The 20,972-nt window shown below is 36.9% G+C and overlaps 1 protein-coding gene across 13 annotated transcripts in view; it reads left to right on the forward strand.

Moving 5' to 3' along the window:
* The window catches only part of RCBTB2 (RCC1 and BTB domain containing protein 2), a 59,582-nt gene that overhangs the window by 15,880 nt on the left and 22,730 nt on the right, over positions 1-20,972 (forward strand). For 7 of the 13 annotated variants that reach the window (XM_045052809.1, XM_045052800.1, XM_019826356.3 and 4 more), the window contains 2 exons: positions 15,227-15,325; positions 18,286-18,350. In XM_045052809.1, coding sequence (XP_044908744.1) covers positions 18,309-18,350 — 42 coding nt within the window. In that variant the 5' untranslated portion in view covers positions 15,227-15,325; positions 18,286-18,308. Of the gene's footprint in view, positions 1-13,623; positions 13,776-15,226; positions 15,326-18,285; positions 18,351-20,972 lie in introns of those variants that run through there. The other 6 variants (XM_045052831.1, XM_045052843.1, XM_045052835.1 and 3 more) reach the window with 4 other exon arrangements.

The raw sequence follows: 20,972 nt of genomic DNA on the forward strand, positions 1-20,972 counted from the left end.
ATCAAGAAGACAGGGGAGTGGAACTTACTTAAACAGAACAGCAAAAAGGAAAAAAAATAAAAAATGAGATAGCTTAAAGAAGCTATGAGACAACATAGAGTAGCGTTAGCATTATAGGGGGTCGCAGAAGGAGAAAAGAGAGACAAAGGATCAGAAAAATCATGTGGAGATTAAACAGCATTCTGCTGACCAATGGGTCAATCAAAAGACTCAAAGGAGAAAAAACAAAACAAAACCTTGAGAAATGAAAATGGAAATATAACTTACAAGATCTATGTGATTCATCAAAAGTAGTTATAAGAGGGAAGTTCATAAGGATTCAGACCTACCTGAATAAACATGAAAAATCTCAAACAACTTAACTTTATGCTTAAAGAAGCTAGAAAAGAACAAATGAAGCCAAACATAGTAGAAGGAAGGAAATAACAAAGATCAGAGTGCAAATGAAACGGAAACAAAAAATAATAGAAAAGATCAATGAAACTAAAACCTGTTTCTTTGAAAAGACAAACAAAAGGTTGCCAAACCTTTGGCTAGACTCACCAAGAAAAAAAAAGAGACGGTTCAAATAAAATCAGAAATGAAAGAGCAGTTACAACTGATACCACAAATGCAGTAGACCATAAGAGACTGCTATGAAGAATTACAGCTCAACAAATTGGACAATGAGAAGAAATGGATACATTCCTAGAAACTTTCCATGACTGAATCATGAAGAAATAGAAAATCTTAATAGACTGATTATGGTGTATTACAGTAAGGCAATTGTATCAGTCATCAAAAACTTCCCAACAAATAAAAGTTCATGACTTTGCTGGTAAACATTTAAAGAAGATTTAATATCTGTCCTTCTTAACCTCTTCCAAAATATTAAGGAGAAGGGAATGCTTCCAAACTTATTTTACAAGGCCAGCATTACCTTGATACCCAAACCAGACAAGGATATCACAAAACAAAACAAAACAAAACAAAACAAAACAAAACAAAACAACAACAAAAAAGGATTTTACAGTTTACTATCCTTGATGAACAAAGATGCAAAAATTCTCATCAAAATATCTGCAAATACTCCACACAGATTATTAGCAAATATAACATGAATTCACTAATACATTAAAAAGATCATATCATGATCAACTGGGATTTATTCCAGGGATCAAGGATGGCAACATTCACACATTAATCAACATGATACACCACATTAACAAAATAAAGGATAAAAAATATATAATCATCTCAATAGATGCAGAAAAGCATTGAACAAAGTTCAACATCTATTTAAGAAAAAAACTGTCAGGGCGCCTGGGTCACTTAGTTGGCTAAGCTTCTCACTTCAGCTCAGGTCATGATCTCCCAGTTTGTGGGTTTGAGCCCTGCGTCAGGCTCTGTGTTGACAGCTCGGAGCCTGGAGCCTGCTTCGGATTCTGTGTCTCCTTCTCTTTCTACCCTTTCCCTGGTCATGTTCGCTCGCTCTCTCTCTCTCTCTCTCTCAAATATAAATATTAAAAAGAAATGTTTAAAAAAATCTTAAAAAAAAAACAAAAACAAAACTCTTATCAGAGTGGATAAAGAGGTAACATACCTCAACATAATAAAAGCCATATATGACAAGCCCAGAGCTCACATCATACTCAATGATGAAAAGCTGAAAGCTTTTCTTTAAGATTAGGTAAAAGACAAAGATGCCTACTCTTGCCATTTTAATACAACATAGTGTTAGAAGTCCTAGAGCAATTAGGCAATAAATAAATAAATAAATAGCATGCAAATTGGAAAGAAAGAAACCTTTCACTATTTGTGACATGATTTCATATATAGAAAACCATAAAGATACCACCAAAAAGCTGTTGGATTCTTTAATTCAGTAAAAAATAAATAAACGAATTCAGTAAAGTTTCAGGATATAAAATCAACATACAAAAATCTGTTGCATTAAAAAACATATATTTTATTTTTGGGAGCGTGCAAGTGGGGGAGGGGCAGAGAGGGAGACAGAGGATCTGAAGTGGACTCTGCACTGACAGGCTGACAGTAGTGAGCCCGATGTGGGGTTCGAACTCATAAACCACGAGATCATGACCTGAGCCAAAGTCGGATGCTCAACCCACTGAGCCACCCAGGTGCCCCATCTGTTGCATTTCTATACACTAACAAACTGTGAGAACGAGAAAATTTAAAAATCCCATTTACAATTACATCAAAAATAATAAAATACCTAAGAATAAATTTAAGCAAGGAGGTGAAAGACTTGCACACTGAAAATTATAAGACACTGATGGAAGAAATTGATGAAGACACAAATAATTGGAAAGATATCCCATGCTTATGGATTGGAAGAATTAATATTGTTAAAATGTCCCCATTACTCAAAGCAATATATAGATTCAATGCAATTCCTATCAGTCCCAAGGGCATTTTTCACAGAAGTATAACAAATAATCCTAAAATTTGTATGAGACCCTGTGTAGCCAAAGCAATCTTGAAAAAGAAGGGCAAGGCTGGAGGTATCATGTTTCCTGATTTCAACCAAATTATGAAGCCATAGTAATCAAAACAGGATGATATTGGCATAAAATCAGACTCCTAGACCAATGAAACAGAATAGAGAGCCCAGAAATAAACCTATGCATATGTTCAATTAATTTCTGCCCCACAATGCAAGAATATACAATGGGGATAAGGACAGCCTCTTTAATAAGTGGTGTTGGGAAAACTGGATAATTATATGCAAAAGAATGAAACTAGATTACTTAAACTATATACAAAAATTAGCTCAAAATGAACTAAAGACTAGAATGTAAGACTTGAAACCATACAACTAGGGGAAAACATAGGCAGTAAGCCTCTTGGTATTGGTCTTGGCAGTGTTTTTTGGATCTGACACCAAAAGCAAAAATAAACAAGTGGAACTACATCAAACCTAAAAAGCTTCTGCACAGCAAAGGAAACCATCAACAAAATGAAAAGGCAACCTACAAAATGGGAAAAAAATATTTGCAAATCATATATTTGATAAGGACTTAATATTCAAATATGAAGAACTCGTATAACTCAATAGCAAATAAACAATTAAAAATGGGCACAGGATCTGAATAGACATTTTTCCAAAGGAGACATACAGATGGCCAACAGGCACAGGAAAAGATGCTCAACATCACTAATCATCAGAGAAATGCAAGTCAAAACCACAATGACATGTCACCTCGCACCTGTTGAATGGCTGTTATCAGTATGCCAGGAAATAACAAGTGTTGGCAAGGTTGTGAAGAAAAGGGAACCCTTGTGCCTTGTTGGTGGGAATGTCAGTTGTGCAGCCACTATGGAAAACAGGTTCCTCAAAAAAGTTGCATATGATCCAGCAATTCCATTTCTGGGTTTTTACTGAAAGAAAATGAAAACACTAAATTGAAAAGATATATTCACCCCTGTGTTCATTGCAGCATTATTTACAAGAGCCAGCATATAAAAACAACCTAAGTGCCCACAGATAGATGAATGGATAAAGAACGTGTGGTATATATACACAACAGAATACTACTTAGCCATAGAAAAGAATGAGATCTTGCCATTTGAAACAACATGGATGGACCTAGAGGCCACTATGCTAAGTGAAATAAATCAGAGAAAGGCAAATACTGTACGATCTCACTTATATGTGGAATCTAAGTAATACAACAAACAAAAGTTATAGAGATGGAGAAAAGGGTGGTGGTTGCCAGGAGTGAGGGGGTTGGGGGAGCGATGAAATGAATGAAGGGGGTTCCGAGGTACAGACTTAAGGGTATGAAATGAATACGACATGGAGTGTGATGTGCAGCATGGTGACTATAGTCAATAATATTGTAGGTACATATTTTGAGTGTTGCCAGAAGAGTAGATCTTGAAAGTTCTCATAAGAAACAAATTTTTTTCTTGTAACTTATGGTGGTGAATAGATTTATTGTGGTGACCATTTCACAGTGTATACAGATATTGAATCATTATGTTATACACCTGAAAGTAATGTTGCATGTCAATTACACCTCAATAAAAAAGAGAAAATAATAGAAATATCAGCACAGAACTAGTGCGACTCAAAACAAGATCAGATCTTGTTACTTTTCTGCTCAAACCTGCTTAGCTCAGAGCTTTAGCAGTGGATAGATTTTGTGTGTGGATCACTTTTGCTCTAGATGTACTCAGAGCTCACTTCTTCCTTTCTTCAAGTCTTTCCTTAGATATTATATAGTCAGGGAAGCTCTCTGACCACCCTGTTCAAAATTGAAAACCTTATAATCAACCTCAAGACTCCTGATCCCTCCTATCTTGCTCCATTTTCATTTTTATGGCACCATCACTTTTCAATATACAGTATAATGTACCTATTATGATTGTTAGCTTCCCACATTGGAATGAAACTTGCACAGAGCAAAAGCAAAAAAAAAAAAAAAAACAACAACAACAACAACAAAAAACAAAAAACGAAATGTTATACAAAAAAATTACCTTTGTTGATGTATATTTGCTTTTGAAAATTACTGTTGCAAAAACTTGAAACATTGGCCCTGTGAGTATCCAATTTAGGTCCTCTAAAGGCAGAGATCAGTGGTAGGAGTTTCTTCTTTGAAAAGGCATTCTCTCATTTTCTTTTTATATTGCAAAGCAAATGTGAGTATGGTATGATTCTGTAATAACATAGTTCTTATTACATTCCAAAAAAAGGAAATTCATAAGAAACTGTTTTGCGAAGCATAGGCACTTATTAATATGAATAATTAACAACATACATGAGTCAAGCTGTAAGTGTGAAAACACATGTAAGGAAAAAAACAGTAAATAACATGTAAGAATTGTATGGAATAATCTTTTTTTTTTTTTACATTCATTTATTTTTGAGAAACAGAGTGAGACAAAGTGTGAGCAGGGGAGGGGCAGAGAGAGAGAGGGAAACACAGAATCTGAAGCAGGCTCCAAGCTCTGAGCAAGCGGTCAGCACTGAGCCTGATGTGGGGCTCGAACCCACAAACTGTGAGATCATGGCCTGAGCCGAAGTCGGACGCTCAACTGACTGAGCCACCCAGGCACCCCATGTATGGAATGATCTTAATCTGTGACACTCTATCACTGTGAAGAGATCTTCCTAATACAGATGCCAACCTCTTCTCTATAAGAGAAGAAGAGGTCTATAAGAGGTCTATAAGAAACATTGCCCTCCTGTGCAGAAAAGGGGGAAATTTGTAAACAGTTTTATTGTATTGCATTGTATTGTATTTATTTTATTTTACTTCATTTCATTTTATTTTATTATTTTATTTTAATTTAATTTTGGTTTTTAAGTTTATTTTGAAAGAGAGCACACGCATGTGCATGATTGGGGGAGGAGCAGAGAGAGAGAGGGAGAGGGAATCCCAAGCAGGCTCCATGCTGTCAATGAGGAACCTGACTCAGGGTTCAATCCCACAAACTGTGAGATCATGTCCTGAGCTGAAACCAAGAGTCAGACGCTTAACTGACTGTGCCACCCAGGTACCTCAACAGTTTTATTTTAAAAAAAAATTTTTTTCAAGTTTTTATCTAAATTGCAGTTAGCTAATATACAGTGTAATACTACTTTCAGGTGTAGAATTTAGTGATTCATCACTTACATACAACACCCAGTGCTTATCACTAGTGCCCTTCTTAATATCCATTACCTATTCAACTGCCATCCTCTCTTCCAGCAACCCTCAGTTTGTTCTCTTTAGTTAAGAGTCTGTTTTCTGGTTTGCCTTCCCCCCCCGCCCCCCGCCAGCCCACATTCATCTGTTTTGTTTCTTAAATTCCACATGAGTGAAATCATATGGTATTTTTCTCTGACCAACTTATTTTGCTTAGTTTAATACTCTCTAGCTCTACCACGTCATTGTAAATGGCAAGATTTCATTCTTTTTGATGGCTGAGTAATATTCCATATATATATGTGTCTGTGTGTGTATATATATATGTATGTATATGTATATACACACATACATACACACACATACATGCATACACACACCACGTCTTCTTTATCCATTCATCAGACAGTGGACATTTGGGCTCTTTCCATAATTTTGCTATTGTTAATAATGCTGCTATAAACATTGGTGTGCTTATATCCCCTCGAATCAGTATTTTTTGTATTCTTGGGGTAAATACATAGTAGTGTAATTGCTGGATCATTGTAAGCAGTTTTGGACCAGAAGTAGAAAATACATTTTTGCCATTCTAATATGCTAATAGTAAACTTTTTGTCTATTTTGAAATTTCTTCCATGGCATTTAAGATACTATAGTTTGTCCATGTTATCTTCTTTTGGTATTGATAAAATTTTCTTTTTCTGATGGCAAAAGAGATTGTGGTTTATGAGTTGTGATTATCAAGACTTTATTGAATTCTTATGTTGATGGTAGAGGCAATATTAGAATGGATGTATTTTGACTCCAAAATGGTGTTTTCTTTAACATTGGGTAACTATTCTCCTATACTCAGATTATTAATATAATTTAAGTTTAATATCTTGAAAACTGCCTTCTCAGATGGAAAAGCCAATCATACCAATTCACTGAAAGAATTACATGGAAAATTTTATCTTTCGCATTACCCTTATCAAAACTTTCCTATTAAAAAAAATTCCCGTCAGACTCCACTCATGTATATGTCAGTATCCATGACACATTAAAATAGTATTGTCTTCTGCATGTTTTAAACTTTATTAAATTTGATGAATTAATTTATCAAATAGTGTACCATCTGTATCATTCTGTGACTGAGTGGTTTTTGGCTAAATTATTTTGGAGATTTATCTGTGTTGATTCTGTCTAATTTTAATTGCTGTATGGTATCCACATGCCACAGTTGATAAATTCTGTTGAGGAATCCTGTTGATCAATTCTGTTTGCTATTTCTAGTGTTCTTCTATTGCAAACAATTGTGAATATGCTCTAGAGTTTATCTAGGCCAGCACTGTCCAAGCTGTAAGGTGTGACTTCTAAGTGATCATGAAATTATTTTAGTGAGTCGAGACCAGCATTTTCTTTTTTTTTTAATTTTATTTTTTTAATTTGCATCCAAATTAGTTAGCATATAGTACAACAATAATTTCAGGAGTAGATTCCCTAATGGCCCCTGCCCATTTAGCCCATCCCCCCCCCCCACAACCCCTCCAGTAACCCTCTGTTTGTGCTCCATATTTGAGTCTCTTATGTTTTGTCTCCCTCCCTGTTTTTATGTTATTTTTGCTTTCCTTCCCTTACGTTCATCTGTTCTGTGTCCTAAAGTCCTCATATGAGTGAAGTCATATTTGCCTGTCTCTGACTAATTTCGCTTAGCAATAATACCCTCCAGTTCCATCCACGTAGTTGCAAATGGCAAGATTTCATTCTTTTTGATTGCTGAGTAATAATCTATTGAATATATGTACCACATCTTCTTTATCCATTCATTCCTCGATGGACATTTGGGCTCTTTCCATAGTTTAGCTGTTGTTGATAGTGCTGCTATAAAAATTGGGGTGCGTGTGTCCCTTCGAAACAGCATACCTGTATCCCTGATAAATACCTAGTAGTGCAATTGATGGGTTGTAGGGTAGTTCTATTTGTAATTTTTTGAGGAACCTCCATACTGTTTTCCAGAGTGGCTGCACCAGCTTGCATTCCCACCAACAATGCAAAAGAGATCCTCTTTCTCCCCATCCTTGCCAACATCTGTTGTTGCCTGAGTTGTTAACTGTTAGCCATTCTGACAGGTGTAAGGTGGTATCTCATTGTGGTTTTGATTTTTATTTCCCTGATGATGAGTGATGTTGAGCAATTTTTCATGTGTCGGTTGGCCATCTGGATGTCTTCTTTGGAGAAGTGTCTATTCATGTGTTTTGCCCATTTCTTCACTGGATTACTTGTTTTTTTGGGTGTTGAGTTTGATAAGTTCTTTATAGATTTTGGATCCTAACCCTTTATCTGATATATCATTTGCAAATATCTTCTCCCATTCTGTCGGTTGCCTTTTAGTTTTGCTGATTGTTTCCTTCGCTGTGCAGAAGCTTTTTATTTTGATGAGGTCCCAGTAGTTCATTTTTGTGTTTATTTCCCTTGCCTCTGGAGACGTGTTGAGTAAGAAGTTGCTGTGGCCAACATCAAAGAGGTTTTTGCCTGCTTTCTCCTTGAGGATTTTGATGGCTTCCTGTCTTACATTGAGGTCTTCCATCCATTTTGAGTTTATTTTTATGTATGGTATAAGAAAGTGGTCCAGGTTCATTTTTCTGCATGTCGCTGTTCATTTTTCCCAGAACCACTTGCTGAAGAGCCTGTCTTTAATTCCATTGGATAATCTTTCCTGCTTTGTCAAAGATTAGTTGGCCATACCTTTGTGGGTCCATATCTGGGTTCCCTGTTCCATTGATCTGAGTGTCTGTTCTTGTGTCAGTACCATACTGTCTTGATGATTACAGCTTTGTAGTATATAGCTTGAAGTCCGGGATTGTGATGCCTCCTGCTTTGGTTTTCTTTTTCAAGATTGCTTTGGCTATTCAGGGTCTTCTCTGGTTCCATACAAATTTTAGGATTGTTTGTTCTAGCTCTGTGAAGAATGCTGGTGTTATTTTGATAGGGATTGCATTCAGTATGTAGATTGCTTTAGGTAGTATCTACATTTTAACAATATTTGTTCTTCCTATCCAGGAGCATGGAATCTTTTTCCATGTTTTTGTGTCTTCTTCAATTTCTTTCATAAGCTTTCTATAGTTTTCAGTGTATAGATTTTTCACCTCTTTGGTTAGATTAATTCCTAGGTATTTTACGGGTTTTGGTGAAATTGTAAATGGGATCGATTTCTTAATTTCTCTTTCTGTCGCTTCATTGTTGGTGTATAGGAATGCAACCGATTTCTGTGCATTGATTTTATATCATGCAACTTTGCTCTACTCATAAATCAGTTCTAGCAGTTTTCTGGTGGAATCTTTTGGATTTTGCATATAGAGTATAATGTCATCTGCAAAGAGTGAAAGTTTGACCTCCTCCTGGCCGATTTGGATGCCTTTTATTTCTTTGTGTTGTCTGATTGCAGAGGCTAAGACTTCCAATACTATGTTGAACAACAGTAGCGAGAGTGGACATCCCTGTCTTGTTCCTGACCTTAGGGGGAAAGCTTTCAGATTTTCCCCATGGAGGATGATATTAGCATTGGGTCTTTCATATATGGCTTTTATGATCTCGAGGTATGATCCTTCTATCCCTACTTTCTGGAGGATTTTTATCAAGAAAAGATGCTGTATTTTGTCAAATGCTTTCTCTGCATCTGTTGAGAGGATCACATGGTTCTTGTCCTTTCTTTTATTGATGTGATGAATCACGTTAATTGTTTTGCAGATATTGAACGAGCCCTGCATCCCAGGTATAAATCCCACTTGGTCGTGGTGAATAATTTTTTTAATGTATTGTTGGATCTGGTTGGCTAATACCTTGTTGAGGATTTTTGCATCCATGTTCATCAGGGAAATCGGTCTGTAGTTCTCCTTTTTAGTGGGGTCTCTGGTTTTGGAATCAAGGTCATGCTGGTTTCATAGAAAGAGTTTGGAAGTTTTCCTTCCATTTCTATTCTTTGGGACAGCTTCAAGAGAGTAGGTGTTAACTCTTCCTTAAATGTTTGGTAGAATTCCCCTGGAAAGCCATCTGGTCCTGGACTCTTGTTTTTTGGGAGGTTTTTGATTCCTAATTCAATTTCCTTACTGGTTATGGGTCTGTTCAAATTTTCTATTTCTTCCTGTTCCAGTTTTGGTAGTATATATGTTTCTAGGAATTGGTCCATTTCTTCCAGGTTGCCCATTTTATTGGCATATAATTGCTCATAATATTCTCTTATTATTGTTTTTATTTCTGCTGTGTTGGTTGTGATTTCTCCTCTTTCATTCTTGATTTTATGTATTTGGGTCCTTTCCTTTTTCTTTAAAATTTTTTTTCAACGTTTTTTTATTTATTTTTGGGACAGAGAGAGACAGAGCATGAACGGGGGAGGGGCAGAGAGAGAGGGAGACACAGAATCGGAAACAGGCTCCAGGCTCCGAGCCATCAGCCCAGAGCCTGACGCGGGGCTCGAACTCACCGCGAGATCGTGACCTGGATGAAGTCGGACGCTTAATCGACTGCGCCACCCAGGCGCCCATCCTTTTTCTTTTTGATCAAACTGGCTAGTGGCTTATCAATTTTCTAAATTCTTTCGAAGCACCAGCTTCTGGTTTCATTGATCTGTTCTACTTTTTTTTTTTTTTTTTTTTTTTTTTTGGTTTTGATAGCATTAGTTTCTGCTCTAATCTTTATTATTTCCTGTCTTCTGCTGGTTTTGGGTTTTATTTGCTGTTCTTTTTCCAGCTCTTTAAGGCCTCAGGTTAGGTTGTGTATCTGAGATCTTTCTTCCTTCTTTAGGAAGGCCTGGATTGCTATATACTTTCCTCTTATGGCTGCCTTTGCTGTGTGCCAGAGGTTTTGGGTTGTGGTGTTATCATCTTCATTGGCTTCCATGAACTTTTTAATTTCATCTTTAACTGCTTGGTTAGCCCATTCATTCTTCAGTAGGATGTTCTTCAGTCTCCAAGTATTTGTTACCTTTCCAAATTTTTTCTTGTGGTTGATTTCAAGTTTCATAGCATTATGGTCTGAAAATATGCACAGTATGATCTCAATTCTTTGTACTTGCTGAGGGCTGATTTGTGTCCCAGTATGTGGTCTGTTCTGGAGAATGTTCCATGTGCACTGGAGGAGAATGTATATTCTGCTGCTTTAGGATGAAATGTTCTGAATATATCTGTTAAGTCCATCTGGTCCAGTGTGTTATTCAAAGCCATTGTTTCCTTGTTGATTTTTTGATTAGATGATCTGTCCATTGCTGTGAGTGGGATGTTGAAGTCTCCTACTTTTATGGTATTACTATCGATGAGTTTCTTTATGTTTGTGATTGATTTATACATTTGGGTGCTGCCACATTTGGTGCATAAATGTTTACAATTATTAGGTCTTCTTGGTGGGTAGACCCCTTGATTTTGATATAATGCCCTTCTTCATCTCTTGATACAGTCTTTATTTTAAAGTCTAAATTATCTGATATAAGTATGGCTACTCTGGCTTTCTTTTGTTGACCATTAGCATGATAGATGGTTCTCCATTTGCTTACTTTCAGTCTAAAGGTGTCTTTAGGTGTAAAGTGGGTCTCTTGTAAACAGCATATAGATGGATCTTGTTTTCTTATTCATTCTGTTACCCTATGTCTTTTGATTGGAGCATTGAGTCCATTAATGTTTAGAGTGAGTACTGGAAGATATGAATGTATTGCCATTATGTTGCTTGTAGAGTTGGAGTTTCTGGTGGTGTTCTCTGGTCCTTTCTAGTCTTTGTTGCTTTTGGTATTCATTCATTTATTTATTTGTTTATTATTTATTTATTTTATCTTTTCTCCCCTCAGAGAGTCCCCCTTAAAATCTCTTGCAGGGTTGTTTTAGTGGTCATGAACTCCTTTAAGTTTTGTTTGGGAAACTTTATCTCCTATTTTGAATGACACCCTTGCTGCATAAAGAATTCTTGGCTGCATATTTTTCTGAGTCAAGCACAATTAATATATCCTGCCACTCCTTTCTGGCCTGCAAAGTTTCTGTGGATAGGTCTGTTACAAACCTGATCTGTCTTCCCTTGCAGGTTAAGGACTTTTTTTCCCTTGCTGCTTTCCTGATTCTCTCCTGGCTTCAGTATTTTGTGAATTTGACTATGATATGCCTTATTGATGGTCAGTTTTTGTTGAATCTAATGGGAGTTCTGTGTGCTTCCTGAGTTTTGATATCTGTGTCTTTTCCTAGGTTAGGAAAATTTTCCACTATGATTTGTTCACATAACCCTTCTACCCCTATTTCTCTCTCTTCCTCTTCTGGAACGCCTGTGATTCTGATGTTTTTTCCTTTTTAATGAATTACTGATTTCTCTAATTCTTAAATCATGCTCTTTTGCCTCAATCTCCCTCTTTTTTTCTGCTTCATTATTCTCCATAAATTTGTCCTCTATATGGCTCATTCCTGTTTTGCCTCATCCATCCTTGCTGCCGTGGCGTCCATCCAAGATTGCAGCTCAGTTATAGCATGTTTTATTTCATCCTGACTAGCTTTTACTTCTTTTATCTCCGCAGAAAGGGATTCTAATCTATTTTCGACTCCAGCTAGTGTTCATATTATCGTGATTCTAAATTCTGGTTCAGACATCTTGTTTCTATCTCTGTTGGTTAAATCCTTGGCTGTCGTTTCTTCGTGCTCTTTCCTTTGGGGTGAATTCCTTCGTTTCATCATTTTGAAGGGAGAAAAAGGATTAATGAGGTAAAAAAATTAAAATTAAAAAAGTGTTAAAAATAAAGACACACTCACAAAATCAAATATATGATGCTAGATCTTAGGTGTGTTTTGGTCTGGGTGTTGAAAGGGTCTTGACAGATTAGAGAAAAAAGGGGAACGAAAAAAACACAAATCGTTTGAAAATTTGAAAAAATGAATACACTGAAGTGACTAAAATGAATTGGTGGAATTAAATAGAATTTGAAAAAATTTACCCCAAAGTAAAAAATACAGTAGAAAAAAATAAAATATTGTTTACATTTTTGTTAATGTTTATTTGTGAGAGAGATCATGAGCAGGGGAGGGGCAGAGAGAGAGAGGAAGCAGGCTCCAGGCTCTGAGCTGTCAGCACAGAGCCCGATGCGGGGCTTTAACTCACAAATCATGAGATTATGACCTGAGCTGACATCCGATGCTTAACCGAGTGAGCCACCCAGGTGCCCCCCAAATTAAGATATTTTTAATAAAAATTGAAAATAAAAATGAGGTTTTTCTCTTTATGTGTTCAAGAAAAAGAAAAGAAACAAGAAATAGAAAAAAAAGAAAATTGAATAGATGGGCCAGTGAACATACTGAAATACGACTGAAATCACTTCATTTTCCCCTAGAAGTCAAACTATGACGCACTTTATAGTCCATAAACTATGCAGGCGGAGAGACGTGTGTTCCTGAAGATCAAGGTTGGCCCAGTTGCGCGGGACTCAATGTAATGGCTTGGTTCTCCAGTAGATGGCGCTGCTTACCTTACTGGGGTGGATTGTTGTAGTGCTCGTAGGTGCGCATGCGCACGCGCAGGAGTGGTAAAAATGGCATCACCCAGCTATCCAGTCTCTAGTATCGGAACTCTGTTCTCCCCGATCAGCACTCGTGCACCAGTCCTTTGTCTTTGGCTTCTATCCACTCCCGCTTTTACACAGTCCGTGACCAAGCCCCAAGCAGCACCTCCCTCCTGAGTTTTGTCTCAGACGTGGCTGTTTTTTCCGACCTCTTATTTCTGAGGGACTGCGGCTTTGACCGTTTCTGCCCCTCTGCAGGAGGGTCTCATCAAGCAATGTCTGGGTGCCAGCCGCACCCAGGAACATTTGTGGGGCCATGCCGCTGCCAATGCCCAGAGACTATGGCTGGGTGCCAGCCCTCCCCAGAAAAAGTTCGCAAGATAGTGCAGCAGCAGCGTTTCAGGGAGTATGGAAAATCAGAACACACATCTGGCACCAGGCTTTATCCTTAACAACCTTGTTCCAGCACCAGCGAATGTGGTTGTTCTCCCGGGTCCACTTGGACCTTGCCTTTGGGGGACCCACACAGTCTCTACCAGGTGTCCTCCCAGCAGGGGAACCGCCTCTCTCCGTGTGACCTGAAGAACCCCAGAATCCACTCTACTCCTGGGGATTCACCCTTCACACCAGAGCACATCCAGGTATTGAGCTGCAGAGTTGCAGACTCTGCACTCCCTGTGTTTAGAGTCTTAATGGAATTTAAACCCTCTCCTTTCTCCTTTCTCCCTTTTTAGTTCAGTCCCTGCAGCTGTTTCCACTTTTACATTTTCTCTCCAGCTGCTTTTGGGGAGGGGTGCTTTTCCCGTATTCTACCCCCCTCCCCAGTCTCCGTCCTCTCTCCGCCCCCAAAAGCGGTTCCCTACCTTTTGTGGCTTCTTGCTCCCCAAATTCACCTCTCCATGCCACGTACCTGCTGAATTCTGTGGTTCAGTTGTGTAGATTGTTGTGTTAATCCTCAGATCAGTTTTCTAGGTGTGCAGCATGGTTTAGTGTTGGTTTGGCTGTATTTCATGGACATGAGACACAAAAAAAACTTCGATGCTGTTCAGCCATCTTAGCTCCTCCGACCAGCATTGTCTTTTAAATAGTGAAATAGGAAAGGATAAAATAGAGTAGGATACAGTAGAATAGAGTAAGACAGAAAAAATAGAAAAAAGGATGTCGTTAAGCACATCATATAAGAGTAAGAATTATTTTGTCAAACTTTTGTTTCAGATACATACATGTATCAAAAAAAAAAAAAAAGATCAAAAGACACTGCTCTGGCCTAAATATTGTTGAGTTACTCTCTAAAGTGATTATACCAGTTGCTTTTCTTACAGCAGTATGAGTGTGCTTTATGATATGTATCCTCACCAACACTAGGTATTATCCCCCTTTAATTTTGCAGATGGGTGAGCTCTGTCTCACTGTGATTGCATTTCCATAGTGAATTTGAGCATCTCTTAATATGTTTATTGTTTCTGTGAGTTTTCTTGTCTTTTGCCCATTTCTAAATTGGATTGTTTTTTTTGTTACTGATTTTTAGGTATTTATTCTGGATACAAATTCTTTGTAAGCCACCAGTTATATATGTTGAAAATATCTTCTCTCATTCTGTGGCATGTGTTTTCCTTTGTTCATTTTGTTTTTTAGTATGCCATATTTTTTTAAGTTTTACCAGACATTGTGGTTTATGCTTCTGTGTCTTATTTAAGAAATCTTTCCCTGCCCTAAGGTCACAAAGATGTTTTCTATACCTTCTTCCAAAAGTATGAAAGTTTTGCTTTTTTCACATTCCAGATGGCTTCTCTTGCATTTTCTTTGTTGACATATTACAAATTAAACTGTATAGAGTTTTTTCGTATGTTACATTATTCAAGTTGGTGAAGTATTGTCCCAAAACTTACAAAGTATAAAATCTAAAAGTTATATTTTACAATATTGATTTTTAATAATTGAGCATATCTACTGACTTTTTAATAACAGAGCTAATACAGTTTTTAAACTGTATACTTCTCAGATAAATAATAGCTTGTTGTAGTTGCAAGATGGTATATTCTTTTCCTTCTCTGTTTTTCTCTAATAGAATTTATGTATTTATGTTTTTCAGTCACATTAACTTTATCCTAGAAGACAACTTTACAAGGATCTAGACAGAACAGGATTAAAGATGACTGAATACTGAGCTCCAGAAACTTAAAACAATCAGGTACAAAAATATTTGGAGGGAACTTTCCCAGCCAGTCAGTACAAAATAAAATGGGAACGTACATAGGAAAACTTAAAATATCCTTGAAATACAGGAGAGGGTCCAAGAGAGAAGTTTTGAAATCCATCTTGTGTTCAAATATTGGCTCTAACCCTGACTGGTTGGTGATGGTTGGTCAAGTTTTGTAAACATGTCCATAAAATGGAGGCAATGATTGTGTCTGTTCATTTTGGCTATTGTAAAGTTTAATGAGATAATATAAGGCACTTAATACTTGGCACAGGGTTACTGTTTATTTTAACCATTATTATTGTTGCTACTGTTATTTGTAATTCAAAGGTATGGTATTCTGTATATTGTGGATTTTTAGGAAGTATATATTGATATACTGCTATAACATTGATAGTAATAATAGCCTGCTAAAATCATGTAGAAAATAGAATAAGATAACTATAATACTCACATATATTCCATAAACTATATTCCTTAAGTGGTGCAAATTGACGCTAGTTTTCTCTGTTATGTTTGTATCACACTGAAATAATGTGAGAAAAAAAATCAGTCTACTTTCTACAATGCTAGAGAATTCAACAGTTTTTTTTCACAGTACTGTACAATAGTACTTATTCTTGAGTCATTTTTAAATCTTCAAGAATGTTCTGACCAATAAAGATGAAATTATGTTAATCTTATGGTTAATGTTAGTTGAATCTTACAAATGTTATTTCTTTGATTGTGGTAATTTCAGTATGCCACTAATGCAATTATGTCTTAACTTGAGTGTCAAACACAATGGGCTGTGTTCCACCACTCTAATTTTTAAATAGGTACTATAATTGAAATTGATCAAAGACACCAAAAAGAGCTATTTATTTTCTTCCTTTAAAAACTAGGATACTCAGTTGATTAAACAAACCAACAAAACAAAACAAAAACTCTGTTAGCTGATATGGAATGATTTTCAGGAGATACATTGTTAACTGAGTTTTAAAAAAATGCAAATTGTCCAAGAGTATATAAAATTGCTATTTTTTATGTAAGGAGGAAACGAAACAGGAAGAATAAACCAGAAAACGATGGAATTGGTTACTTACAATGGTAGAGTGAGGGGTAGGGTGGGAAACGACAAACCAGGAATACTGGTTAGTGTGTTGGAAAGATTTCCCTTCTACTAGACACAAGGTAGCCTACAATACAATGAGAGGCATCTCTTCTTTGGTCCCTTTTTCTCCTCTTATTCATTTCCTCTTTTTTCTTGCCTTTGACTTCTGTTCTAGTTTTTTTCTCTTCCTCTTTGTTTTTTCCCCTCTCCTCTTTTTGTTTTTTGTTCTCGTAAACTTGGGGCAAAATGTAGATGATGCAGTTAGGATGAAACAAAACGAAAAGAATCTTCAATGCAGGCAGTCTCTTGTATACAAAAAGCTGTATTCAAAGGATGCTTTCAACCAGTATATGGTATTGTGGTCTGCTGTGACCCATGTCCTGTGGTGGTTATAGCAATGAACGAGTCAGGGTTGCCTCTCTTAACAACGCTTGCAAATTAATAGAGAAGCACAGATCAAGTAGGATTAACTGTCACATGAAATTATCTTCCCATATTGGCAACTAGACCAAGTTTTATAAATAAATAAGTGAGAAAAGTCTAAGTGATTATTTTAAAAACAAGCATATCTTTTCCAAACATTAGAAACAATGATTTGTATCAGTTGTCATAGTTTGAGTTACAATTATTCTGAATATGATTATTCCTTATATTCTAAGAGACCTTTCCATAGCTGATGAGAACAAAATTTTACCAGCATTCTCTATTATAAAGCTCTAACTGCTTATAAATAATATCAGATAAAATGTTCTGATGTTAGTCCCTTTGAAATGTGGATTGTATTTGTTTGAGTAAATAGAATCCAAACTAATAAATCAGAAATATCAACATTATTAAATATGATTTCATTCTATTGCTTTGAGGTAGAGGAGAATATTTCTTTATATTTATTTTTAGTGATGGGATAGTTAACTGTGTAATGATTGAACCACAGTCTAGACATACTGCGTATCTTTTATTAGAGCTGCTTCTGCTGTTACTTCTATGTGGTAGAAAGTAGTCATTGTGGAGATGGTTAATTAAGACAAGAACATTGAGTGCTGTTGCTACATACTTGGTGGCTGTTGTTGCAGATTTTTTGTTAAAGTCTAGGATAACAAAGCCATATTTGGTTCATCCTTTCATTTTTTTTCATTCATTCCTCCTTTTTCTTTCTTTCTTTCTTTCTTTCTTTCTTTCTTTCTTTCTTTCTTTCTTTCTTTCTTTCTTTCTTTCTTTCTTTCTTTCTTTTTCTTCCTTCCTTTCCTTTCCTTTCCTTTCCTTTCCTTTCCTTTCCTTTCCTTCCTTTCCTTCCTTTCCTTCCTTTCCTTCCTTTCCTTCCTTTCCTTCCTTTCCTTCCTTTCCTTCCTTCCTTCCTTCCTTCCTTCCTTCCTTCCTTCCTTCCTTCCTTCCTTCCTTCCTTCCTTCCTTTTTCCAGCTTACCAAATCATACACTCTTCAGTGGAGCTGAGAACTGATAAGTCTGCTGTTCACAGATTTGGAACTTTCCAATCCCAGGGAAAATTTGACCAAGGTCTAAAATTTTATTTTTCCTTATCTAGAGGAGGTCAACTGTAAAATGAAAATTTTCTACTTATTTCCTTATAGATTTAAGAATCTTCATTTATCCTGGGATTACTTTTCCAGACCTCAGCAGGAGGATTACATAAGAGACCATAAGATAGTTTCAGAACAGTTAAAACACCTTTTGGTTTTTATGGCTGTTAACTCTCATGCCTACACATTAATTCCCTTATCTTCCCTTCACCATATTTGAGCTTAGCTTATTTTCTCTGTTAATTGGAAGTAAAATAATTTTAACCTGCCTAGTTTCATTCCACACACAGGATCCTGATTTTACCACATACTTTTTCCTCAGGGACTGCACAGGACTGAGTCCATATGGAAGAAGAGCTTTCCCTTTCCTATGGAGAAAGTGGCAAGGTTAGAAAAAACAAACAAAAACATGCCTCTGCAGCATGTATTTTCTGTTGCATGAAACCTATACCAATCATCTGTTGGTCATCCAATAGGAAGATCAGTGAGATAGTACTTGTCTTTGAGGGGCTCACAGTGTAGTTACTCAGATGCAAACATAATTACTGTGGGTACAGAGAATGCCAAAGGGGCTGGCAGAAAACTGTGGGTACTGTCTGAGGGGTAGGGCAGGGTTCCTGAAGATGGTGCCTTTTCAGCTGGATGAGGAGTACAGACCATCCCTGCTTTCACAGATAATACCACCCTGCAAGAGGGTCTGAGTTGAGCAATGTTTGCTCCGTTCCCAGAGATTTCAGAAAACTATAAAACACCTAATCTTAGATGACATATTCTTAATTCATCACAGATATTCTTTAACTTATTCATTTTCCACCACAGCTTAACACTACAGTCAACCAGCTTAAGTCTAGTCAGTGTCCAACTGATGTTAGAAGTTTCACACCTTTCAGCATGCACATCATTTTCCATCTTGTGTTAATTTTATTAAATTGGCATGATGTCTGTTCTTCATTAGTAACAATATTAACTGCCACTGTTAACTTTCATTTTCCTGTTTTCTGCTCTTTTTAAATAAATATGGTCAAAACACAACAAAAGATGTAAATAATTATACAAAGCCAGCATAGTGTGCAAAGATGGCAGAACTTCTAAAACTGAACCATAGTATCACCATGGACGTGTTTGTTGTGAACCCTTGTAGGAAAGTACGAAAGTAACTTACAAAAGTAATGTATAGAACTTGAGAATGTTATAAAATGCTAACAGAAAAATTCCTAATTTTTCCTGGGAGCAACAGATTTTGTGAAATAGAACAGACTCACAGAATTAGCAATGAAATGACTTTATTACATATAAAATGTTACATTGCCAGGAAGTCTTCAAAAGGCAAGGTGTTGGTGGGTTTTTTAAAATAACTTTTTTTGGGGCGCCTGGGTGGCGCAGTCGGTTAAGCGTCCTACTTCAGCCAGGTCACGATCTCGCGGTCCGTGAGTTCGAGCCCCGCGTCGGGCTCTGGGCTGATGGCTCGGAGCCTGGAGCCTGTTTCTGATTCTGTGTCTCCCTCTCTCTCTGCCCCTCCCCTGTTCATGCTCTGTCTCTCTCTGTCCCAAAAATAAATAAAAATATTGAAAAAAAAATTAAAAAAAAAATAAAATAAAATAACTTTTTTTGTTAGGCATGCCCAATGGGTAATTTTGGTTCTAATGCTATATGCGGTATTTTAAATTTAATTGTGACAACTTAGTAATCGTCTGGAGTCAGGTGAAGTATCATAATCTGTTTGGTTCTTCATATTGTTAGAGAAGCAGAGTTATATCGGTAGCACATACTCAAAAGAATAATAAAATGCTTCTTGGTCTCTAATTTTATGGAGCTTAGTTTCCTTAATTACATTTTTCTTGAGCTAATGTTAAAATTTCACTACTTTGTGTCTCCCAGATAGATGCCAGTGAAAGACAGGGGGGTGAGGGGCTGGATGTGAGCAAAGTAGTAAAGGAAATCTGGCCAGGAAATAGTTATTACCTGTAATAATGTTATATGTAGGAAGGAGGATTACCTGGGCCAAATTAGGACTGAATTCTAGGGACACAATATAGATGACTTGTCTACTGCTAAGCTCTCATTTCCTGGCAATGTTTTTGCCCCATTCAGATTTGTCTGTTGCCTGCCTTGGCTCTTGCTCAGCCAGTCCCTTATTTAGCAGGTGGGCACAGAGGTGGTTGGGTGCCTTTTGTAGAGATGGCTGCTGTCATGCAGGGTGGCTGCAGGCCCTACAAGGTGCGCTATATGTGAACCCTATGCTACCTACACTCTTATTATATACACAAAGTGTATATGTACATATGATACATGTACATGTTTATAATACATACAGTGTATACAGCTGTATATACTCTTGAGTGTATTGGAGAGAAAAATGTATTTTTCTTCTGTGAACAAAGATGTTACAGTTCCTTGAGACTGATACTAAATGTTTACCTCAAAAAGTGTAAATGTATGCATTTCGTAAAGTAAGTCATCAGTTCCCCCATGAAATAACTCCCCCAAAAGACTTAGAAAAATGAATTTTTGACGACTAACCTCCAGGAGCTAGTCTGACAGATATTTGAAAGCAATGTATTCACACCTCCTTTGTACCCAGGTTATATTGTAAATATTTGTTTTCTATCGTGAGCTCCTTGAAGGGAGTGATGATGTTTCGTTTTTACATCTTTAGATCCTTGCACTCAATACATGTTCAATGATACTGTCAGACCTGATGTTTTGTTGACCTGTGTCATCCTTTAACAAATGTATGACTGCAGGTGACATCACCCCCCCCCCAACACACACACACACACACATGAGGTCCAGTGGTTAGTAGAGTCATGGGGGGGGGGTACTAGAGGTTTTATACAGGTGGGCCATGCTTTGTAGACAAGTGTTTAGGAGCTTGTTGGATTTATAACCTGATTCTAGGCATCTAAGAGACCACTTGATTTTTGTAGCAGGGCAAGTTGCAATCCAAAAATCTGCTTGAAAGGAGAAAATGAGGTAGCAGTGCTTATTTTCTCATCGTATATTGCCATC

Source organism: Felis catus, chromosome A1 (genome assembly GCF_018350175.1).
Source record: "Felis catus isolate Fca126 chromosome A1, F.catus_Fca126_mat1.0, whole genome shotgun sequence".
Lineage (NCBI taxonomy): Eukaryota > Metazoa > Chordata > Mammalia > Carnivora > Felidae > Felis > Felis catus.